Source organism: Pungitius pungitius, chromosome 16, assembly GCF_949316345.1.
Source record: "Pungitius pungitius chromosome 16, fPunPun2.1, whole genome shotgun sequence".
In the NCBI taxonomy this organism is placed as follows: Eukaryota; Metazoa; Chordata; class Actinopteri; order Perciformes; family Gasterosteidae; genus Pungitius; species Pungitius pungitius.
Window position 1 is genome coordinate 13,400,000 of NC_084915.1, and position 19,202 is coordinate 13,419,201.

Sequence of the window (19,202 nt, forward strand, 5' to 3'; positions counted from 1 at the left end):
GTAAACACATTGACGCAAAATGGGTCACGGGTCAAAGCGTCGTTTTGCACGTCTTTAAAGACGGGCTCGTGGCCCCTTCTCGGCCACAGTATCTGTTGAGTAGTCGCAGGGCTTAATGCAGAGAAGCAGGCGGACTTCCGCGGTTTATCCCGAAGTTTAGTGGCTCGTTCAGATGTGCAGTGTGGCGCAGGAGCGCCACCTGGTGGCAAAGAACGCAGCTGGAGGATCATCAGAGAGCCAGAGAGAGCCAATGTTGACAAAAATACATTTATATTCATGCACAGTTCAACCTCGGTAGCCTAATTTATTAAGCCTGAGTAATAATCTTTCATAGGAAGCTTATACGTGCCAACCACAGAATCCCATCTGATCTCAGATTGCTCATCAAAAGTGTGCGTCAATAGAAAGTTTTCAGAACTTTTTAATCCCATAACGTTTGATTTCAATAAAATTCATCAAGTGTCTTTTTTTTACATTATTTCAGGTGCCATCATCAGATACTTTAAGCAAAGATTCTCAGTTCATTTTTTCCCCCCTATGAATACAGACGATTCAGTCAATCATTTTCAGTATCAACAAGTATACAAGTTACAAAACATATTTAAAAAACAATTCTCCTTTCTCAAACTTTTTTTTTGGATAAAAAAGTGCAATCATCCATCCTTTCCATCCAAACTTCAGTACAAAAAATACTGTCACCTCAATAACATCTGCAACTTTTGAAAACACACCAGAGACTCTTTTTAACATCCAAACTATGTTATGTTCATGGGTGATAAAGCTCAATACATCAGATCCTTTGTTTGTTAAATCCAAGGAAAATGAATATAAACCTGGAGAGGCCATCTTTTGACTCAAACACGGGAAAAAAACAGTCAGCTTGCACAAACCCTGTCAGCAGCTCCAGGGTTTTACTCTTCACAACATCACATACTCTCTTCTACAATACTGCTTGTTGTTGTGGTCAAAAAACAAACAGAAAACAAAAAGAAAGCCATAAAATATCACACAATTATGGAAAACAAAGATACATTTGAATTGAAGTTGAAGGGGTAAATGCAATGAAAAACCTCTTGATGTGTTTAAATCAGAAAAAAACAATTTCCTTTTAAATATTAGTTTAAAAAAAAAAAATCACATTGACATCACCTTGTCACGGAGCCAATCAATACATATAGGATATATCATGTTTACTTCATAACATGAGTATCTCAATAAAGGAATAAATAAACCCATCAAATGTGTGGTTGTCCAATGGTTTTTTAGTTAGTTCTTAAGTTTCTTCTTCCTTTAGTCCTTAATGTCCAAAGATATATTCAGTTCAGAATATTCAAATGAGGTCGCAATCTGATACAGAACGAACTCTGGCTGCTAACAGGTCAGTAAATTAAGACAATACAACTATACGTCATAACATCATGGACACTGATGGCATGGGTTGGTTTGTTGGTTTTTCATTCTGATTCTTCAAAAATTGAGATTTTTTTTAATTTTTTTTAGCAGAATCCAGACATAGAACATACAAAGGCCCTGAATCCCCATTTCCAGTGACGACCACAAACAGTTTGATGCCCACCAGAAACCTGGTGACAAGACAACAGTTGCTTTAGACTGGCGGAGGCTGAAAAAACACCTCTTTGAATAAGACATAAAATAAATAAATAAAGCATAGTCCCTTAAAGCTTTTCTGATGAGATTTCGTCCCCGTGTCTCCCTCAGTGGACGGACACTCGCCCAGTGAGCTGCCTCCGTGACAACGGAATGAGCTCCATCCTCCAAGAGGGACTGTGAGATGAAGTTTAAACCTCTTGAAGAAGCTATTAAGAGGAGTAAATCCTCCCTTTTGTTTGGCTATTTCTTATGTTGTTTTTGTGAGACAGTAAACTGAATATCTTTTGGCTTCCGCCAAACCAGCCGTTTTAAAACGTAAGTTGAGCACTGAGAAACCCAATAACAATTTCTGATATTTTAACGACCAAACAATCAATTGACTAAATCAAATAAATCATCCGTTGCAGCCCTAGATCTCGAGTCAAGTTTAAACGGCTTTCACATGAATCAACACCTTCTCAAACGCGTCAAAAATCGGAAATTTTACAAAGCCTTCCTCTCTCCGAAGTTTGAGAATCCTAGCAAACAAAGCGATATGATCGACATCATATCACCCGCCTTCCTCTTTCCTGCGTGAAGCCACAGCGCCGCCTCCTTGTCACTCGATCTGTCTGTGGCTCCTGCTGTCAAATATCATCGACCTCCTCTGCGGCTGGTAGAAGCAGCTGGTTGACGTCTCCAGCCTCTGTCCACTTTTGGGGATGGTCATTTTGTTCTGAAGGCCGATCCCCTCCGGCGCCCGTAGGCCGTCCGCCGCCTCCCTGGAAAAGACGCCCGCCGCCGAGGCGTCGCTCGGGCCCCTGAGGGACGGCGGCGGCTTGCCGTCGTCTCCCGTCGGGGGGTGGTCCATGATGGGAAAGGGAGGGCTGAGCAGGATGAGGCTCTGAGGTCTCTGCCTGTTCCTGAAGGACGGCCTTTGCGAGACGTTGCCCCTGCCGGGCCTGGGACAATCGACAAACACCTCCAGGCTGGGCGCGTGCCTCCTCGTGATGACCGGCAGCTCGCCGGCACACTTGGCCTTGGCGGCCTCGGCGCCCTGCGGGTGCCGTTGGTGCGCCGGTGGCGCCGGCTCTTTGTTCTCCAGCTCCTCCCGCAGGTCCGACATCGCCGGCGGGGGCGGCGCGCTGCTTTTCTCCGCGGGCGTTTTGGGACGCTCCTTCGCCGCGTCGGCGTCCTTCTCGCGCCTGGAGGCAGGGATCTGGCTGTACTGCACCTTCGGGGGCACGACCGGCACGGCTTTGGCCTGGCACGTTTTTATCATGAAGGCCGTGCGCACCGACGACACGCTGACCGGCGCCGAGTTCCGGCGTAGGGGCGCCTGCCGGTCACTCAGGAACAAGTCCAGCTCCGAGGGGAGCCTGTTATTCACGGACTCCGAGGAGGTCAGTAATCCACTCTGACCAGAGGAAAACTCTGACGAATTTCGGTCTTGCTGGTTTGAAATGTCTCTGATGCATCGATGGCCCAGGTCTAAATTGAGTGAGTACGGCCTGCGTTTGGAAAAGCAGTTCTCCGCTCTTTTCTCGGCCTCGTAGGACATCTGCCTGTAAAACCTCTGAGATGATGCCGTGTTCTTCTGTCTTGTCGCGCTGCCTTTCCCGCTGTGAGGTTGCGCGGTGATACCCCTGCTCACACCCATCCCCGACGCCCCTTTAGTCTCTGGTCCGCTGCTGCAGGTCGGGGGAATGCTCCCCGAGGACTGCTCGGTGCTCTTAATGAGACTCTGTTTGTTATTGTCCACCGGAGGGGAAGCAATAGGAGACGAGCCGAAGGGGGACAGCTGCTTAAAAAACTCCTCCACGTCGGGTGAGTGGAGCGGACTGGTAACCCACTGCTTGGTGGAGCTGAAATCCTCCCAGGGCTCCACCAGGTCCAGCTCCTCGGGGATTCCTCCACATCCTTCGTCGTGGTGGAGGTTCGGCAGCTCCAAGGCGGCACGTCTCGCCTCCAAACACACCAACAGCCTCTGAATAACTTCCACCGCGGGAATCGCGCTCTTCTTCGCTGCATCTGCATCTTCGCTTTTTTTGTCTCCTTGGGGGATTTCAAGTTTCTTTAAATCTTTGTGGGTATCATCTGCTCCTGAGGGGATTACAGCGCTTGGAGGGTCCTCCGCCGTCAAAGGATTCGTAACTTTATCCAGACGTGATTCTGTCAAGGGAAGCCGGCCCAGTTTGGTGTCATCTTTGTCAAAGGGTTTTATATTTAAATGTAGCTTTGCAGTGTTATTGGAACGAGAAAATGAGATGTCGGACTCTGAGGGCTGTTTGTGCACCGAGTCCGACCCAGTGGGGGAAGTCACGTGATCACTCAGAGGGGGGCACGAAGGCTGGTCCCGAAATAACAGCGACAGGGACGGAGAGCTGCGGCTCTGTTTTGACTTAACGTCCATTGTCAACTTCCTTCCCCCACAGGTGCTCTCTGAGCTGAAGACGGGTTTGAAGGTCTCAGCCAGCAGGTCGGCTTCGGGCTCAGTTATCTTCAGCTCCGGGTGAGGGTCAGACAACAGCTCTTTCCCAGGAGAAGAGCCCTCGTCCTGAGAAAGAAAGATTGAAATGATTCAATACAGCCAATGAGTCAATTTATAAAGCAAGCAAGCATTCTCCTCTCAATCAAGATCAACTAGCTCCTTAAAAGTGCAAACAAATCTTTAGTCTTTTAGCAGGTATTTTGTAAATCAGATTATAGTGCTCCTACTTTTACTTCCTACTTCCTCTACTAATCCCAGTTATCTGAATTCATTTGATCTACGCCTGAGAATTGGATGGATCACTGGCGAGGGGCGCTAGCCGCTGATAACGCCGACACCATCTGTTGTTTGACTTAATGAAAATGTATTTTTTTTTTAATATTTGTGTCCTTTTGTGTTGGGAAAATCCACACAAAACGTATGCGCCGACCAAAGGGAGCTTCTCTAACACACACTACATGACTTACCAGTTGCAGAGCAGTCTGCTGGCTGTGCCCTTCCTCCCCAGGAGAGGGCGCTGTCTCTCTGCCATTTCCACAGGACGCTGGTTCCAGTTCAGAAGTATTCACCTCTCCTTGACCTCGTTGCAACACTTCTTTGCTTGCATCTAAGTTTAAAAAAGAAATAAATAGAAAAGTGTTGCCATAACATATTACAACACATGTATGACTTAGAAACAAGTCAGAAGCCACGCCATCATGTGATGACACGTCCTCACCCCGTGGTAGGACTCTCGAGGGCGGCCCCTCTGGCTTTTTCTTCTCTGCTCCTTCCTGCTTCTTGGGTTCCACTTGGGGGAAAGTGTTGCTCCTTCCGCTGTTGCCGCTGTGCTCCGAGCTCTCTTTGCAAGGCTTCAGAGAGGCAGCTTTGTCCTTGACGTGCGCCCTGCACGGCGTGCTGTTGGAGCTGATGACCGCGGACACGCGCAGGGGTACGGACACGGCGAAGGGCTCTGATATGTTGACGGCTCTTCGCTGATGCCTCGGCGAGGACTCCAGCGGGAAGAAGCTTCCCGGGAAGGAGGGCCGAGAGGAGCTGTTGTGGGAGGAGCCCGAGTACAACATCCTCCTGCTTTTCGGAGAGGTGGGCTTGTAGCCGCTGAGGTCGTCACCTTTGAACACCTTCAGTTGCTCCGGCAGTGTTTTTTGAGGGGGTGCGGAGGCCTCTGGGGACTCCTTTTGGTCCGCACTAGAGCTCCAGCCACCTGTCGCCCCGCCGGCTCTCGTCCCTTTAAACTCCCAGTGTGCATCGTGTTCACTCAGATCAAAGAGCGAGTCGGATCCCAGCGTTCTGGACTTGACATCTGGAACGGAGGTGCTGCTGGACCCACTGGCTTTGTGTCCTGATCCGTCATTGTCTGTGTGGTAAAAAATAAAAAAATAAAAACTATGAAGTGTTACGTCGTCACATTCACTTTGCCCTGCGCTTGAATCAAAGTATCGAGGTTGTTTTTTGCCCCACCTGTTGGTAAGGAGCACATCGACTCCATGCTCCTGGATGGACGAAGAGCCGCCTTTTCTGTTTGAAACAACATTATCACGCTTTGACCGAATATTTGAACTGTGTGGAAGAAAGATTTTGAACAGTTTTGAAAAATGTGCTTAGTTGTTACCCCCCCCCCCCCTCAGGACACCTTACCGGTCCCCTGTGCTCTTATGAACACGCTGCCGTTCCGGCTGAGTTTTCCCTTTGATTCCACGGAGCGTCCCAGGTTGAAGATGGACTTCCACTTCTTGGATTTCCCAGAAAACTTCCTCCTGACGGACCAACAGAGCATTAAGGCCGGCGATTTCAAACAGCGCCCTGGGTCAAACGTGTTCAACGGGCTGAACGGAGATCTGTCCTACTTGCTGTCCAACACGTCTATGACGGTGTGGTAGAGCGTGGCGGTGCTGGCGTTAGGCAGGCTGTTCTCCCGCTGACGCTCTTTATGCACGGGGTGGTCTGGACTTAAGGAACGGGCCTGAGCTTCTTCCAGGCTCATCAGTTTCATCGGCCCACACTGGCCACTGATCGGTAGCGTGGCGTACTTCTCCCCGCACGTCACACCTGGAAAAGTATAGTAAGTTGTTAGGTGAATAGCGATTACCCAACAATTTGTCTAAAAAAAAAACATGCATTTCGTAAATACCTTCTTTGGGTTTTATTTGCACCGAATTGCTAAAGATCTCTTCTGTGTGGTTGAGAATAAATTCGACCACTGACTGTTGTATCCGCACCTCCTGGAAAGCCATGTCTCCATTATTACACGAAGCCTCAATATCTTTAGATCTGAGATAATGAGAGATAATACATGTTAGAATCCTTTGAATTCAAAACAAACACATAAAAAATATTAATATACAGCAAAAAAGTACAACTCTTCTAGACTGTAAATCATCTCTACATTCCTTCTTTATTGAAGTTTTTTTTGTTTTGTTTGTGAAGCTGAACTCACCGTAATAAATTTGGAGCCCAGACCAAGGCCAGGTTACGTGTATGCATGTTGGTTTGGGTGCTTAAGGTGGCAAGGTGGGCCAAGTGTTTGGTGAGGTACTCCAGAGTCCTGAGGAGAGCACGCAAACACGTCACACTCATTCATTCACATTCATCAACAGCACCATTCAATTCTCTTCTCTGCATGTTGGGAAATGAGTGTGAGGCGCTTAAGTTCACCGGAAGTGAGGGGTGGGCAGTTCTTTGATGACTCCCTGGATGTGTAAAAGTCTCTCATGATCCCCCTGGACTGAGACCACCTCCTGCGAGTCAAACAGAAACAGGTCCACGTCAAAAACATTCACTTCAAAGAGGGCGAGAGATTTTAAAGATTTGGATGTTTGATCCTGGAGCCTAACCGGCATTACAGTCATTCTTTATAGTCAGTTCATTATTATGGTTTAGATACCGTCCACCACAGATTACCAGCTAGCAGGGCCTGCGTGTTTAAGGGTAAATCCGTCCTTCTATCGAGCGTGCGCTCAAACTAATGTGATTTAAGCCCAAACAGCTGAGCGTGTCGGCAGCAACGTTAGAAGTTGTTCAAACGTGCCGTTGCAGAGTCTTATGCCGTCTTATGTGTGTGTGAGTAGCCGAAGCACAACGATTAACTTCAAAGTGACGCTATTCTTTAGTAAACATGATTTAATCAATAATACACAAGTAATGTACATATTCCGCTCAATGACTGTTTTAAAAGAGTTCGTTTGGCTAGAAAAGTGTTTTTTTTCCTTCATATTTTGCCATGTGAGGAAGGGATTTTCCTAAAAAGACGTTTTTTTTCTGGCACAAGCAGCAGCAGATGTATTAATGCCAAGGTATGCTAATGGCCCGTCAGGGTACACAGGGAGCTTCACAGAAGGCGTGAAGCAGGTATTACAGTTTCCTTCTCTCCTGCTCCTCTTATAAAGTATCTTTCACATCTGCAGTTCATCCAGAAAAAGTGCTAAATGGGGAGAGCGTGTCGGCTGCACAGGTTACCTAATTCATTTGGAAATTTCAATTTGCTTCCTTAGAAACCCCCCCCCCCCCACCCCCCATTATCCAGAGGGAACAGCGACAAAAATGCTGCAATCTTCAAATAGTGCAATATTTATACATTGTCACTTGCCAGAACAGTTTGGCAAGAGTGTAGCCCAAGAAAACACACCCAAAAAAAGATTAAAGTATCAGACAAATTCCGTCTTGTGCAATGAGTTTCTTCATGCAGTATGTACAGGGACTCCGTCTACAACAGATGAAGAATGATATTAAATCATCCTTTAGTTTAATGACTTAATACGTTGTGTCCTTTGCATTCAGGTCACTCGATGTCTGCTGATAATACTGTATTCTCCAGGGAAGAGATAAAAACAGCTGTGAGCCAGAGAGATAAGAGATAAATAAGCTCTTCATGGTGCTGCCACAAATATACTCATATACTAATTGGTGCTTATGAAGCACGAATCTGCCGTGAAACCACTCCTAAGCCACGCGGGACTTTGAATTTTTCACTTCCCCAAAAGTGTGAATGTGCATGTACTCACGGTGAATTTGCTGTACAGCTCGTAGGTGAGCAGAGGATTGGGCAGCTCCCTGAAGAACAGCTTACATAAGGAACCCACACAGTGGATGTCCTGGAGGTACACTTCCTTTGTAAGGTCAGGGCACGCCTCGGAGCAGAATTCCTGCCTGCACACACACACACACACACACCCAAATGAACCGGGGTAGCTGAATGCTTTGATTGTTACTACTGTTGCAGTATACACTCACCGGCCACTTTATTAGGTACCCCATGCTAGTAACGGGTTGGACCCCCTTTTGCCTTCAGAACTGCCTCAATTCTTCGTGGCATAGATTCAACAAGGTGCTGGAAGCATTCCTCAGGGAGTTTGGTCCATATTGACATGATGGCATCACACAGTTGCCGCAGATTTGTCGGCTGCACATCCATGATGCGAATCTCCCGTTCCACCACATCCCAAAGATGCTCTATTGGATTGAGATCTGGTGATTGTGGAGGCCATTTGAGTACAGCGAACTCATTGTCATGTTCAAGAAACCAGTCTGAGATGATTCCAGCTTTATGACATGGCGCATTATCCTGCTGAAAGTAGCCATCAGAAGTTGGGTACATTGTGGTCATAAAGGGATGGACATGGTCAGCAACAATACTCAGGTAGGCTGTGGCGTTGCAACGATGCTCAATTGGTACCAAGGGGCCCAAAGAGTGCCAAGAAAATATTCCCCACACCATGACACCACCACCACCAGCCTGAACCGTTGATACAAGGCAGGATGGATCCATGCTTTCATGTTGTAGACGCCAAATTCTGACCCTACCATCCGAATGTCGCAGCAGAAATCGAGACTCATCAGACCAGGCAACGTTTTTCCAATCTTCTATTGTCCAATTTCGATGAGCTTGTGCAAATTGTAGCCTCAGTTTCCTGTTCTTAGCTGAAAGGAGTGGCACCCGGTGTGGTCTTCTGCTGCTGTAGCCCATCTGCCTCAAAGTTGGACGTACTGTGCGTTCAGAGATGCTCTTATGCCCACCTTGGTTGTAACGGGTGGTTATTTGAGTCACTGTTGCCCTTCTATCAGCTCGAACCAGTCTGGCCATTCTCCTCTGACCTCTGGCATCAACAAGGCATTTCCGCCCACAGAACTGCCGCTCACTGGATGTTTTTTCTTTTTCGGACCATTCTCTGTAAACCCTAGAGATGGTTGTGCGTGAAAATCCCAGTAGATTAGCAGTTTCTGAAATACTCAGACCAGCCCTTCTGGCACCAACCATCATGCCACGTTCAAAGTCACTCAAATCACCTTTCTTCCCCATACTGATGCTCGGTTTGAACTGCAGGAGATTGTCTTGACAATGTCTACATGCCTAAATGCACTGAGTTGCCGCCATGTGATTGGCTGCTTAGAAATTAAGTGTTAACGAGCAGTTGGACAGGTGTACCTAATAAAGTGGCCGGTGAGTGTATGTGGTCCATTCACTCGGCTAACGGTGGCAAAGAAAAAACAACTAAAGCGAAACGCCCTCAATATTACTCTGACAAAACATTATAATGTAAATCAAAGAAAATCAAGACTATTTATGTGCCATTTGATTTAGCATTTTCTCATTAACCAGGTAATTATAATTTAAGGTGAAAACACTTTAAAATGAAATCAGGATTTTTATGTCTAATAGGTTTTTCTGCCTCAAAGGCCTCGCTGTACATGTTGTACCTGAGACGCTGGATGTTCGAGGTGACCCCCGAGAGTCTGTAGATACCGTCCACAATTCCATGCTCCTCAATGAACTCTGCACATTTCTTCAGAACCTGAGGAACTGGATTTGAGAAATCGCGTTAGTCATGTACTTTTAGTCACACAAGGGGCTCAGGGGTCACACACAAATCTCAAAAAGGCGGCAGAAGGAGCAGTGAATCAAAGGTTCCCGACAGTAACGGCGCACAGGAGGTTTGACTTCATGGAATATCGGGGTTTGTTCCACTAGGTCTCTTTTCTATTCCTTAGGGCCGCTGATTGTAGGTGGACTTTGACAGGAAGTTAAAAATGGTTTGTTTGTTTCAGAGGAAGGTTGACACACCCAGTCCTTGTAGCTGGTATTACTTACAACACTTCCTCTAATAGAAAATTGCTTTTGAAATGTTACCAGTGACCTTCACAGATTTCTGAACTACAGTACATCACCTCCTGTACAAACGTATGTTTACCTGCAGTTTAAATAAGAAAAACGTCATTTTTAACTTTGCAGCCACAAGCCACCGTTAGCTTATACAGGGAGTAGCAATTTAATGGAATTCAGCAAACCTGGAAATAGTTTATCATTATTATTATTATTGTATTATCACTAAGCAGTGTGTACTTTCAAGTAGCATTAAGTCATGAATGATGCGTTTGTGCAGGTTTAAATGTGAAATGACTTTCACAGAAGAGAATATTTTAGTTTTAGTTCATTGTCTGCCTCACATTGGCGGTATGAATAAAGGCTTTTTTATTCCATTGTATCCTTGTAATTAGTCATTCTTTTGGTTTCTTTTGTTTACTTTTCTATTTTAACTACACTGTTATTTCCATGTCCCTTTTTGTTGAATAAAAAAAACAAAAAAATCCATTCTCCACAAAATGAATGAAAAATGACAGGAATGGTTCATTTTCAGAAATCTGTCATTTAGATTCTCATCTATTTGACTTAGTTGGACCTTCATCAACATGCCTGAGGTCAAACTGAGCCTTCATTTCGTGCCTCTCTCTGCCCTGAGGCAAGATCTCTGCTTCTTGTTGACTGACAAGCCACGTGAATTTATAAAAAAAGTCATATTAAAAGTTACAATTGGACTGGAACACAGAGTCTGCAGATGCAACCTGTTTGTTCACCCAATGATGTCCCTTCAAGCATTGAAAGCCGCTCAGTGGTTGACTGACTTTTAGTTGGGTTTTTTATAAATGTACCTGATGGTAATATTGCTTTTGGAGTTCAAAGGCGCAGGGCCAGATGAACCTGATCGTTTAAAGTGTTGTGTGTATTAGTAGTGTAGTAGTCATACTTTTTGTATTGCTATTCCAATATCGAATCCTATAAAACGCATAAATGGTCAAAAGTATTCTCTCGCTGTCAAAGACTTCTCTCCCCTGTGTCAATCTCAAAGCACAATGTGTCTGCTGGACAATCCGTGACGGAGAGGCAGGACACAAACCTCCTCCCTCGCTTCCTGCCCCGAACGCAGCGCCTCACAGAGCTTCCACTCTCACAGGTCTTCCTGAAAGTTATCTTCAACACAGCTAGTCATGGTGCCTCTGCACGTGGGACACTTCTCTTTTTTTTAATTTTATTTATTTATTTATTTTTTTATACGTGGTTCTCCCCCGCCGAAGCAATAACAGATGACGGTTATAGAAAAGGAACATATGATCAGAAGACAGAAAACAGATGAAATGACATATTCCCCCAAACAACCCCGAACCACATCTCTCCTGTTATCATAAATAATGGTTTTCTCTCATCCATAGGCAGCAGCAGCACCGCCCAGTCTTTTGTCGAGACACAAAACCAGACATAAGGACTATAATCACATCCAATTGACACAAAAAAAATGTAAGAGCCACACCCAAAGGCACAAATGACCATTTAACACAGCCAATGTGTGAATGAATGGCCTCACTACGGTAGACCTACGATCCACATATGTTATCTTTGAATGAAGCCTTAATTTAATACAATCATATACTTTTCTGTCTCATTTGTCCTACTCCATCTGTAAGTAAAAAGTTATTATAGCTACAATAATCCATAAAATGACTAATAAATCTTGATTTGAAGTATAAACTGTATTCTCTAAATATATATCAAGTAATAAATCATATGAGTTTTGTGTAGTGTGATGATAAATGCTTGTAAAGGAGTGTTAGTGTTTTTAAATAAAGCAAAAGGGAAGTTTACCGTCTTGTCCTGAGCTCTGCAGATGTTCTATCAGGTCACAGCCGAACACATTCTCACTTCCCTTCTTCTTGGACTTCTGTTTAGTCCCTTTATTCTTCATGTGGCTCCGGTTAGTCGTCCCGACGATTAAAACAAACAGATCCTTGGAGGCACGGCGATCGATCCATAGGACCCCGGCGGAGGTCGGGTTTGTAGGTCAGAAAAGCAGCCGCATCGAAACCCCAGTGAACGGCTCCGAAAAACTGCATCCGCTCACATTCTGATAAACCGCACGGTTGGAGGCTGAGAGCAGAAGTGACGTCACATTTTCAACTAGAAAATCTATGGACAACAATAAAAGAGATGATCAATGAGAATTCCTGCCGTGAGCGATGGCTCGGCCCGGGGACGTGGCAGAGTCCGTTGCTTTATCTCGGAAGGATTTGCAGAAACAGCATTAGAATCGCTCGGTTTCCTGTTGTTTTTCTTTAACCCCCCAACCAGTCTCTCTCTCTCTCTCTCTCTCTCTCTGCTCCTTTTTTTATCTCCTCCTCTTTTCCTTCATTCCACAGTCTCCCCTTTTCACCAACTGCTGTGTAGCCCGAGAAGCAAATCACCTTGGTAGCGTTACTTTGTGTGTGAGATTTCCACTTTAAGATGTTTAGAATATACTATATTTAGAGATGGACTCGTGGCAGGGATCGTTGAAATGTTGAGACTGGGTAAAGAGGAGGGAATTCAAGAGTAGGAACTACTGGCTCTCCTTTACCCATTTTCTTTTTTTTTTCTTTTATGGGTCCAAACTTGGAACGAACGGGAAAGCTGCTCTCTGCCTTTCCTGAATGCTCCCAATGTATACAATTTCCTGTGCAAAGAGCCCGGGCTCGAAAACAAAAACAGACGGGTTCTGAAGGAAGAGGGAAGTGGGAGGCGACTCGAGTGAGGGCCTGAAGGGCACAGATGGGAAATGGGGGGGAGGGGGGTGAGGGGGACGCAGGACACACATGGTTCTCGTTACTAAATGCTATGCATGTAACGTTTCAAATCAGACCTGCACGTCATGTGCTAGTCTTTAGTACGTCCTGTCTTTGCTAAATGTGATTTCTTGTCATCCCCCAAAATAACCTTAGAAAGATATTTTTGAGCGATGTCATATTCCTAATATTTCTCGCTTAACATTTTTTCTGCGCAAAATTACAGATGCCAACCCAAATTCCAATTATTAAGGTCCAACATTTTCATTTATATTTAAAAACACCTATTCACTAATTTCAGAATATATGTCAAACCACTGACCAGTGTGCTGCAGACATTTTATCAAATTAAAGATTTGACACAAGAACTGAAGGCTGAAAAGCTCTCTGTTTGGAAACATTGGTTTGGTTTGTTGGCGTAAACACAGTCCAGTCTTACTAGCTTCATCTCTGCGTAGCAATTATGGTTTACAAGTTGTTTTTCTCCCTTGAAAGTGTATATTAGCTTAGCACAGTGCAGCCAGGAGAAAGTGGGAAACAACAACAAATTATCACCTTCTAAGTGTATATAGCAAGATTCTTTGCTACGGCTGCTAATTTGGACATAAGTGACTTTATTGCAAATCATAATCTATTATCTGTCTCTTTAGCTGCTAAATGCTTGACTATGTTCACCAGCTAGTCACCAAACATTATGTCTGTTGTTTAACGCCGACCAGGTAATGAACAGATCAAAAGCTGAAGTAGTTTGCTTATTAACATTCTAGGACTTTGGAACTTTTAAAAAGAAGTAGAGCACCAATCTAAACCTTTTAAATGGCACACTTTTTCATCCAATAATAATCTTATGAGGCAGGGGGAATTAAATCAATACGTTTCAATTCAACGATGCATTGCTTTTGCAAATAAAGATATGACATCCCACTTAAACTTTCTAACCCTGTACAAGTGTTATTATATTTACAAACGGGCCGAATTCAGTATACGTTGCAGAAACCACTGGCATTTAAACACATCTGAATGGACTAGTTTGTAGTGGCCTGACTTGCAGAATTGATATCTTGTGTTTGAGAAGTGTTTTGTGAATGTCACATGTGACCTAGATGACCAGGCTCGGCCTCGACAGGACAAAGCTCTCTTTCTGCACTATAGGAAGAGGACATGACATCATTCTCTACATACAAAGCGTCACCCCGTTCTTTATTTGCACTTGTAAAAAAAAAAAGGCTATGCTGTGAAGAGAATTCATTGTATCTTAACAGGTTATTATTGTGCTTACTTTTAGTACACGTTGTTTATGTCCTCAGAGGGAACACGACTGATTTAAAAAAAAAAACACTGACACGGTGACCCCTTGCTGTTTGACATCTTCCTACATTTCAACCAAACAAGAGTTAAAAAGGTTGTTATTTTGTTCCTGTAACGAATTAAGGCTTGTGCTGTACAAATTGCTAGGCAATAAAAGGCACTCTCTACTTAACAAGGAGCAGAAACCTGCTATGAGGTTTTTCCAGTGGTTGGGAAAAGGGGCCCCTACTGGTCGGATCAATGTACTGCAGGATGAGCATCTTGAGCCAGTCAGACAACTACAATCATAAAGAATCATTATTCCATAAAACGTTCGTAATACAATTATTATTCCAGAAACCAAGGAGAGGCTTTTTAATCCAAAAACCATCCAGTCAGAAATATATACATTGTTATATATTCAAAGGCATGTTATCAAATAAACTAAAGTTGTAGTGCAACAACTGTAGATTCTAGCCCCTGCATTTATAGAGACCAGAATACAATTTATAATAAAAATATTTATTATGTGTTCTAACGGAAAAAAAATCTCATTAGATGTAATGGTCTGTGTTCTAAGATCAACCAGACAAATCATTCCATAATACCATGTAAAGACTTAAAACAAATATCATCCAGAGTTAGTAGGTCATCTCTTTGCATGTCATACATTCATATTTATTAAGTATGAATTTAAAATAAATGTCAGTGGAATGTTTGATGCAACAAGATTACCATACAATTTTCAACCCACAGGAGAAAACCAGAAGTAAACAATCATAAACGTATAGAATGTTAACATGAAAGGAACCAACCAGCAACAACCTAGAAAACTTGTTTTTTGAAAAATAGATCTAGACACCCTGTCACTCTGACCCAAAATCAGTGTGATGGCTCAACAGAGGGAAAGTTAGAATAAAGTTCATGAATATGTGAAGGACAGCGGTTCAAGGATACTGTTGCCAAAAGACGTGTATTATAAAGTGTTTCTTGGTCCTATTTTTTATGTCAGTTCTGTGGCTTACCGATGTCCACAGTGACATTCACATAAAGAGGCTGCCTCTCCAGCAGCACAGTCTCATATGAGCAGCTGTTCAGTCCGTCCTTTTTCCATACCAGGGCTGTTCGTCCCAACAACCTCATCCTAGGAGGCAGAAAAGAGCGATGAAGAGGATCAATTTGCAGCCCAAATCAGGATCACAGGTGACACATTATCCCCACCTCTACCGCTACTGACCTGTCTTTGTTTATTTCGTTGCCACTGTCCCGTTTGTGAAACACCATTGTGTAGCGAGCGATGTCGGCGGGCGGGCGCACAATCTTCATTTTCTGCAGCTCAACTCTGCGCGGGACACCAGACCCACAGGCACATTCATGAGGGAAAGTACTGCATCTGCTCCGGATGTGATCTCAGCAACAACCGTTGCCTGTTTTGACCTTTTTTTTCTGGCCTCACCTGATGCGGAGGTCATCGTCTTCTCCGCCCCAACCCCAGTACGTGTTCGAGAATCCGTTCACTCGATGAAACTGGTCTCTGGTCATAGCTGTGACTCCTCCAAAGTAGCCTTTGTAGCGCAGCCTGACAGAGACAAAAATTATAAAGACTAATTGCCGTATTATCTCTTAAAATTAGCTTCAAATTGTGTCGTTCACATGGGTAATGAAACATTTGACTGCTGACTTATGGCTCGCTGTTATCATATACTCACTTGTATCCTGTGGCATTCCTGCCGACCACCAGGTGTTTGGGCTGCTTGTCGCAGACATATAAATTATGATCATTTTCGGGTACCAGGTCGACATCATGGAAGATGAAACAGTCCCAACTGTAGTCCTTCAGGGCCTCCAAATACCCAACGTTGAGTAGCTTGGCACGGTTAAAAGTTGCATCGCCAGCCTTTAAAAGAATTTTAAAAAGAAGAATCTCAGATATTTTGACTTTTTTCCCCCCAAGGCATTTCCTACCTAACATATTTCCACCTTTTTTTCCCAAACATTTATTGAACTTACATATTTCTTTTCAAAATTGTTTTGATTAAATTTTTTTTTCCATGACATTATTATTATCATACATCATTACTCTCACTTCTATAAACATGAAACCCAAACACAAATGGTGGTTAAAACTATGTGACCGAAACTGCATGAGGTGGAGCCTGTATACCTGCTGGATAACATAAATGGCGTAGTGTAGCTGCTGCCTCTGCAGAAAGGGATGCAGGTGGTTCAAGAGGTAGAGGAGGTGTCTCTCTCTGCTGCGATGAGGGATGAGGACCGCCACGCTCTGCCTCGCCGTGCAGTCTGAGGGCTTGTACTCGCCTTCAGTCACTCCTTTGTTTTCACCCTCCACGTCCTTCAGTGTCAGAGAGGATTCAAAGGACAGCTTCACCGCTCCCTCTGTGGAAGGAGGCCAATTCAAACAGAAATATGAGCCTTGATGACCACATAGGTATAGATGAATCATAGTGCAGTAAATATCACACTTAATCTATCTGGAGCAAAAAATCCCGGAATTGTTACCGTTCAACAATAATGACAAACATGTATTTACAGACCAAAATCTAAAGTCATCCATCAAGCACATCACAATAATGTGTTCATTTTGTTTTGAGAAACTACAGACTGTGCTCTAGTTATGGTTAAGATGACATCATAGCAGAATTATTGGCCAAGACCCTTGCCTAGTTTATTATTGTAAGTTATCTACACTGTCATGTGATCACTTTAAAGGGGCGGGGAACATGAAAAAATAAATAAAGTCATCATCTTTATTTTTAAGAGGACAGCATAAGCTGATACATTGAAGTGACTTATGAATAACAAATAAGCCCGAAGCAAAAACAATACTTACGTAGCAACGGTGACTCCTGAGGGCATTCGACTTCTTGCAGCGGAGTCGTTAATCGATCGGGTGGCGCCGTGTTAAGTCCATGCTTCACAATGTCGGCTTTGACAAAAGTCTGTGGTGAGGCGGGGAACGCCGGAGCGGATTTCACTGTTTCGCCTGAAAAAGTTGCGATCCATGCCAGCACGGACAGCGAGACAAAGAGCACGAGAAAATATTTCCACCTCCGCAAAGTCTTTACCACAGGTAAAAAGAAGCCCATTGCTGTGTGGCTGCACTGATGTGAAACTGTAAAAAGGGGCAACTGTGGAAGCTGGTGTTTTCTAGTTTAGGATAGTCCCACCGCGACAGTCATTTAAGCAAGAATACCGACAGCCACCGTTTTCACTAACCGGTCATCCCATGACGAGGAAACACGATGCCGAGGTAAACAGCGAGTCAAATTTATGATCACTGTGAACTGAGGAAAGGTTATTGGTGAAAATCCATTGTCGGACGCTGAATATCCAGTTTCAGGAGGGGAGGCAAAGGACTTCGTCGTTCTTCGAAGACTGTTGAATGAGAGAAATGAAATTACTGCAACGGATGTGCATCACATGACTCTGTTATTACCGTATATCATCATCTAAAAAGTCAAGCAGACCACGCAACTTCTGGTTTTAAAGAAATATCACCATGACGTTCATACAACATATAAAAACAATTAAGATGTTAACTTAGAAAACAGTTTGTATGTTATTTCAGAGATATGTATTATGTTAATAACCACAGAAAAAGCTTTCTGAAAGGTCGTTTGACACCCAGTAACTACACACCTGTGGTGTACACCTGTCCATCGCTGTTTCCCCTGACTTCATTTCGTATCACATTGAAGTCTCACTTTTCACCCAACACGAAGTACTTAATCACTCAAATCAATTCAAACTTTTATTTCACACTCAAGGTTGAGATAAGATGTCATAGATGCAATAATTGACTGGTTAATTGGTACCTACGCTAAAAGTGCCAGATAAATCCAGCAAAATCTTCAGCTCGTCAAGTGACTTGTTTTGTCCCACCATTAAGCTCACATTTGGCATTCGACTAAAAACATAAATATATAGTTTATATACAACAAATGTGATATTATAGGATATAATACGACCTAAATGGCAACAGAAACGTTGCCATATCCACAGAACACCCAAAACAAGTGCGTGACTCACACCATCATCCTTTGGCATCATTTTGGTGTTAATTCCAGCTCTTTTTCTCACATAATTTCTCCGTCACCCCGTGTGTTGGCGTTCATTTTAGGGGGAAAGCCAGTACAAGCTAACGTCCGCTAGCCCCGGGCAACACCAACAAGCTGTAACGTTAGCTCACTAACTTAACCTTAGGTTAATTCATATAACTTTAGGTTAGAGATCCAAAGCAGGACGCTACCTTCCGCGTCGGCGACAGCTGCGTCTTCTCCTCATCAACGTTACACTGCGTGCGTTTTATAAAAGTAAAAAATAAAATAAAAAATCGTTAGCTCTTTTGATTTATTCCGCGACCTGGCCGCAGCGGTGCCCAGGTGAGCTCCCTCGGCAGCGTTAGCGTTAGCTGGTTGCTATCTGACGGTTCGTAAATGTTCCAGGGAGGAGCTGTAAAAGTTAACGGTCGCCTTCGAGCTAACGGTCACACCTTCCCCCCTTCCTCCTCGCGTAGAGTCTCTAGACAGAGGACAATGGAGATGTCAGTATAACTGGTTCGCTTGGGCTTACCTTTCACACTTCACGTTATTCCGTGCCAACATTCCCGGAGCGGACCTTCTGTAAAGTTAATGTGGCGTTAGGCAAATGGTACTTCCGGTGGATGTATTTCACACTAAAAGCTTGTACGCCGAAACCGTGAGAACATAAGTAACATCTGACGTTACGCATTGAAAAATCAATAAAAACAATTTCTTCCAATCGACTTGTAAATGTTTATCGGTTGTTATAAATGACTCGGGTATGAACCACAGTGATTCACTCGAATTGACGGCTACGATTGATAACAACAGACTGAAGGCTACCATTTTCAACAATGTGCACCGTATTCAGCAAGATATCTTAAGATGTCTGTAAATTTAATTTGCGGCTGAAACTGCGATTTTCA

At 44.0% G+C, this 19,202-nt stretch overlaps 2 protein-coding genes across 4 annotated transcripts; both read right to left on the reverse strand.

Moving 5' to 3' along the window:
* Positions 1-403: 403 nt before the first annotated feature.
* Positions 404-12,807, reverse strand: arhgap31 (Rho GTPase activating protein 31). The gene is made up of 12 exons (XM_037468174.2): positions 11,994-12,807; positions 9,776-9,878; positions 8,083-8,227; positions 6,737-6,819; positions 6,519-6,626; positions 6,213-6,352; positions 5,929-6,130; positions 5,720-5,838; positions 5,543-5,599; positions 4,800-5,438; positions 4,549-4,688; positions 404-4,147 (listed from the first exon to the last, which is right to left on the reverse strand). Exons 1-12 carry the CDS (start codon positions 12,091-12,093, stop codon positions 2,210-2,212), a joined length of 3,774 nt encoding a protein of 1,257 aa, XP_037324071.2. The 5' UTR covers positions 12,094-12,807; the 3' UTR covers positions 404-2,209.
* Positions 12,808-14,594: 1,787 nt separating this feature from the next.
* Positions 14,595-18,915, reverse strand: b4galt4 (UDP-Gal:betaGlcNAc beta 1,4- galactosyltransferase, polypeptide 4). 3 transcript variants are annotated; one of them, XM_062558172.1, is made up of 8 exons: positions 18,504-18,790; positions 17,471-17,629; positions 17,085-17,237; positions 16,398-16,630; positions 15,943-16,130; positions 15,690-15,812; positions 15,471-15,575; positions 14,595-15,377 (listed from the first exon to the last, which is right to left on the reverse strand). In XM_062558172.1, the coding sequence occupies exons 2-8, from the start codon at positions 17,475-17,477 to the stop codon at positions 15,242-15,244; spliced, it is 945 nt and encodes a 314-aa protein (XP_062414156.1). In that variant the 5' UTR covers positions 17,478-17,629; positions 18,504-18,790; the 3' UTR covers positions 14,595-15,241. The 3 variants fall into 3 exon arrangements, with proteins under 3 accessions (XP_062414156.1, XP_037324196.2, XP_037324197.2); XM_037468299.2 differs by lacking the exon at positions 18,504-18,790 and adding an exon at positions 18,827-18,915 and having other exon boundaries at positions 17,085-17,629; XM_037468300.2 differs by having other exon boundaries at positions 17,085-17,629; positions 18,504-18,789.
* Between the last annotated feature and the right edge of the window lie 287 nt (positions 18,916-19,202).

Coding starts and splice junctions, on each gene's coding strand:
- b4galt4 (XM_037468299.2), bottom strand. CDS start 17,340: ATGGGCTTCTTTTTACCTGTGGTAAAGACTTTGCGGAGGTGGAAATAT. Junction 15,576..15,689: donor GACGATGACCTCCGCATCAG/GTGAGGCCAGAA, acceptor TGTCCCGCGCAG/AGTTGAGCTGCAGAAAATGA. Junction 15,378..15,470: donor AACGAAATAAACAAAGACAG/GTCAGTAGCGGT, acceptor TCTGCCTCCTAG/GATGAGGTTGTTGGGACGAA.
- arhgap31 (XM_037468174.2), bottom strand. CDS start 12,093: ATGAAGAATAAAGGGACTAAACAGAAGTCCAAGAAGAAGGGAAGTGAG. Junction 9,879..11,993: donor GCAGAGCTCAGGACAAGACG/GTAAACTTCCCT, acceptor TCTCAAATCCAG/TTCCTCAGGTTCTGAAGAAA. Junction 8,228..9,775: donor TCGAACATCCAGCGTCTCAG/GTACAACATGTA, acceptor GTGTGTGTGCAG/GCAGGAATTCTGCTCCGAGG.